This window comes from Nicotiana attenuata, chromosome 2 (genome assembly GCF_001879085.1).
Source record: "Nicotiana attenuata strain UT chromosome 2, NIATTr2, whole genome shotgun sequence".
Lineage (NCBI taxonomy): Eukaryota > Viridiplantae > Streptophyta > Magnoliopsida > Solanales > Solanaceae > Nicotiana > Nicotiana attenuata.
In genome coordinates this window covers 66,042,661-66,047,558 of record NC_031990.1, presented here as the reverse complement: position 1 = coordinate 66,047,558, position 4,898 = coordinate 66,042,661, and the positions used below count along the sequence as shown (strand labels likewise).

Below are 4,898 nucleotides of genomic sequence, written 5' to 3'. Positions count from 1 at the left end.
GGCTCAAATTACTTACCTCAATGAAAACCCCCTTGAATCCCTCTTCAAATTGCTCCCAAAAGCTCCAAAACCGGATAAAAATGGTGAAGAATGACCCAAAATTCGTGAAGGGTTCAATATATACCTTCTGCCCAGGCTTTCCGCACCTGTGGTCAAAATTGTGCACCTGCGGTGCCACTTCTGCGCCCAAAAGTCCGCATCTGCGGAAGTCACTTAAACTTCTAAAACAGCACCTGCGCCCTAGGTCTTGCACCTGCGGGCCGGCAGATGCGACAAAATACCCACATCTGCGACTCCTCTCCTGGCCCTCCATTTCTGCATCTGCGGCTTCCTCACCGCACCTGCGACCTTGCACCTGTGGTCCCCACTCCGCAGGTGCGGTTATCACAGAACACAGCAGCTTCAGCTGCATTTCCAAGTTCAAACTCTCCGTTAACCATCTGAATTCATCCCGAGTCCCTCGGGACCTCAACCAACAATACCAATAAGTCACATAACATCATTCAAACTTGGTTGAACCTTCGAATCGCTCAAAACAACATCAAAACACCAAATCACCCTCAGATTCAAGCCTAAGAACTTCTAAACTTCCCAATTCCGTAAGCGACGCCAAAACCTACTAAATCACCTCCGAATGACCTGAAATTTTGCACACACGTCAGAAATGACACTATGAACCTACTCCAACTTCCGGAATCCCATTCCGACCCCGATATCAAATTTTCCACTAGCGACCAAAATCGCCCAAATTTTCAATTTCGCCAATTCAAGTCAAATTCTACCACGGACCTCTAAATTACATTTCGGATGCGCTCCCAAGTCCAAAATCACCTAACGGAGCTAACCGAACCATAAAAATCCAAATCTGAGATCGTTTACTCATAAGTCAACATCCAGTTGACTTTTCCAACTTAAGCTTCTAAATAGGAGACTAAGTGTCTCATTCCACATCGAAACCACTCCGGAGCCGAACCAACCAACACGATACGATAAAATAAAGCTGAGGAACACATAAGGAAGCAGAAATGGAAGAAACGGGGCTATAATTCACGAAACGACCGGCCGGGTCGTTACAAAAAGTTACCAAAACGTACGGCCAAGGGGCATATATTTTGTAAAACATAGAACAAAGCTGGTTTATGTTGATGTTTGTAGGACGACCGTCACAATGCTATTTTGCTGGACTCTTCAATGGCGACGGTCACAGATATTACTTCTTATTAGCGGTTTCTCCAATTATCTGACAACTTCCCTACTTATAAATCAAATGAATTGTCATCTTATTGCTTCTCACCATCAACCATTCTTTTTATTTGCTCCCTCTCTGCTAAGTTGATCAGGTGATTAATTTCTTCATCCCTCTCAAAGTTTAATTTTCAAAAATAAAGTTCAGTTCTTTCTTAGAGAAGGAAGTAATTATGGGAGAGATCGACACAAAATCAATTGAATCAGTCCAAGCTGCGCTTTCTTTGTTTGGAGAGAAATGCGACAAGAAGAAATATAGGTCCACTTCATGTATTAATGTAAGCCAACTACTGGCCAAATTATGCACTGCTTCACAAAAAAATGTACTCTCTTTATCTTTTGCACACACTATGTATCCAGTAAAATATTTGGATTGCTTCAGTCGATTATTTTTGGGTTCAAAGTTTATCCTTTGCCTCCCTCAAGATAAAAACTTGGCCCTTCATATTTTTCTCATTAAGACTAGAATTAAAGTATATTAAGTGCTAATGTTCTTTATCAGCTCGAATTGTTATCCGAAAATGAGATTGCCTACTTAATATTTGTGATGTCTATGCAACACTCCCCGGGGTGGTAAATACGAATTATTAGCTTGTTTGATAGGAAGGTGTGGAGGTCGAGGATTAGGGTAGTAGGTTGGGTGGTCTAGATTGTTCATACTGGTAGTATTACTACGTACTCTCGCATTTTGTTAGTATTAGGTTTCTATGACTACCTGTCGTTTCTTTCATTTTGGTCATCTTACTATCTTGTTGTTTTTATGCTGCTTTCACATGTCTTCTCGGTCAGGAGCGGATATAGTGTTGAACTGACGGGTTCAATTGAACCCATAACTTTTGACACGGAGTAAAAATTTATTACAATTGCAAAATATTAGATATGAACCCATAACTTTATAAATATAATGGGTTCAGTGCTAAAAATCTTGAAAATTGAACCCATAGGATTTAAATCCTGGATCGTCTCTGTTTTCGGTGTTGTCCCTTCTTGTCTTTCTTTTCATTACAGTGGTGCTTATGCTTTCCCGAGCCGGGGGTCTATTGGAAACAACCTCTCTATCTTCATAAGGTAGGGGTAAGGTCTGCGTACACACTACCCTCCCCAGACCCCACTATGTGGGATTATACTGGGTATGTTGTTGTTGTTGTTGTTGTTGTTTGTTTGTTTATTTTTCTCTAGCTCAATATCTTTATGCCTTTTGGGTCTCAATAGAGAGCGTATAATATGATTAGTAAGTATTCATATAACCGAGCCCTACTTGCTTATAATAGATAGTATGGACTGTTTAGGGAACCAAAATAGTAAGAAGAATAAAAGATTTCATGCAGATGTTAGTTATCTTGATGATGTGTAACATTCTAAGTTCATTGACTTAAAAACAAATTGATGTGTAGATCTTAACAGCCAATTAACCAATTTTGGGCATATCTAATGCTGAACCTTTCAGCAGGGATGTATTTGAAGCTAATTATTCATTCATTTTGTTCCTTTTAACTTACAGGAGATGGAGAAAGAAAAAGATATAGGAAGTGTGTTAAAAGACTTGGCAAACCTGAAAATTCAAGTTGAGGCGAAGGATTCTGCACACAAGCAAGCACTTGTTAAGCTAGACCATCACGAAAATACAGCTGATGAACTCCGTTCCCTGCTAATGAGCTCTGAACTCGAGAAGGAGATTTACATGATCGAATGTAAAGGATTGAAGATTCATGTAGTTGAGCTTGAGTCGCGGATTCAGGAGATGGCTGACCAAATGTTGGAGTCTGTAAGGACGCGAGATCAGCTATTACACACCATCGGTGAGTTGAAGGCAACACAAGGAGAACTACTTATAGCAGAAAAAGAGTTAGTGGCAGCAAAAGATGCTAAGCTTGAAGCCTTGACACAAGTAGAAGTGATGGAGTCTGCTTTGAGCACCGAAAAGTTTAAGACTGAAGAGCTTTTGAGGAATGTGTCAAAGCTCAATGAGACTGTTTTGCAGGCAGAAGAAAACACTACACTTTTGTATGAGAGAGAGGAAGAGTTGGAATTGAAGGCTGCAAATGCAAAAGAAGTAGAATTTCCGAGAAATCAATTGGAAATGATGCAGGATTTGGAGAATGAGCTATCGGAAAAGTCTGCACTTATTGATTCATTGAGAATAGAACTCCAACAAGTAAATGAGCTTCGCGCTTCTTCTGAGAAAGCCACTTCTGATGCTGTTAGTGAGGTGAAAAAATTAAAAGACGATATGGAATTACAAGAGAGAAAGAATTGGGATCAATCTGGCTATATAAGTTTATTAGAGTCAGAACTCAGGCAATTAAAGGGAGAACTCAACAAAGCCAACCAAGAGGCTGCTCGCGCCAATGCAGATGTTGAAACGATTAGCATCGAGTTGGAGCAGTTTAAAAAGGAAATGGTTGAGACAAGAGAAAAGGAATCCAAAGCACAAGTTGAGATAGCATTTCTACAATCTGAGCTTCATAAATGGAGGTCAAAGATTGCAGCAGCAGAAGTTGCTGATTCAGTAGCCAAGAGTGAGAAATCAGCTTTACATCTCGCACTTCAGCAGCTAGCCTTAGAAGCTGAAGAGGCCAAAAAAGAAAACAAGAGACTAAAAGAAGCTAGTAAAGATTCTGAAAAAACACAAAATGCAGAATCAGAAGAGGGAAAAGGAGAGGCGAAGGCCTATATAACAATACCAAGGGAGGAATATGAGCAGTTGCTCAAGAAGAAGGAGCCAGTTTATGAAGAACCAAAAGAAATTCAAGTACTAAAGAAAGAACTAAAAACAGCAACAGTGAAAATTAGCGAGTTGAGAACGAGAGCTGAACAAGCGATAAGCAGAGCTGAGGCAGCTGAAAAGGGTAAAGCTACACTTGAGGATCAGATAAAGAGGTGGAAAGAACACAAGGAAAGAAAAAAGGCTGCATTGGCAGCACTTAGAGAGGAGTCAATTTCCAGAGAAATTACTGAATACAAACCTGATACTACTCCTAAAACATTACAACCTCTTGGTAAGGTTCTCAAGATGAAGTTCTAGATACACCAACTGTATTGCAAAACTTTTCCATACCAAGGAAAGTTTTCTGTAATATAACTTTGTAAGTTTGAAAAGATGAAGTTCTAGATACACCAAATCTATTTCTGTGATTTTAGTGATCTTATTCATTTGGGGTATTATCAACATGACTATGATGAAAATATCTTCATGAAATTTCTGCATTTTCTCGTAATTTTTGAATGGATCTTCATTTAGCTCGCACCAGAAACTATTTAAATTCGGTAGCCAAAAAATTGTATAAAATTTGTATAATTTTGGTATATAACATACAGAATGTATATATATATACAACAAATATACTACATTTTTTCGGCTATACAATGTCATTTTCTCTATTAATTTCATTTCCCATTCTCTTGTTACTTGTTTTTGGTCCAACATTAGATATAGTATTCAACATACGATGCTCATTAGTTAACTTTTATATATGCATATACACATTAGCAGAAGATTTCTAATCTTCCTTAGTTCATTGAGTTTGTCCCATGAATAGTAGAGCTAGTAAGGGAACTAGTTTAGTGCTTAAAGTAAAGTAAGATTGTCTAAGATTCTTTGTGCTATCTGTTGGGAAAAAATGGATTATGGAGAATAGGATTTAGCGAAGCTT

General features: G+C 38.8%; 1 protein-coding gene across 2 annotated transcripts; it reads left to right on the top strand.

Moving 5' to 3' along the window:
• LOC109223013 (WEB family protein At1g12150-like) lies at positions 1,221-4,395 on the top strand. 2 transcript variants are annotated; one of them, XM_019387280.1, is made up of 2 exons: positions 1,221-1,340; positions 2,747-4,395. In XM_019387280.1, exon 2 carries the CDS (start codon positions 2,750-2,752, stop codon positions 4,268-4,270), a length of 1,521 nt encoding a protein of 506 aa, XP_019242825.1. In that variant the 5' UTR covers positions 1,221-1,340; positions 2,747-2,749; the 3' UTR covers positions 4,271-4,395. The 2 variants fall into 2 exon arrangements, with proteins under 2 accessions (XP_019242825.1, XP_019242824.1); XM_019387279.1 differs by having other exon boundaries at positions 1,221-1,523.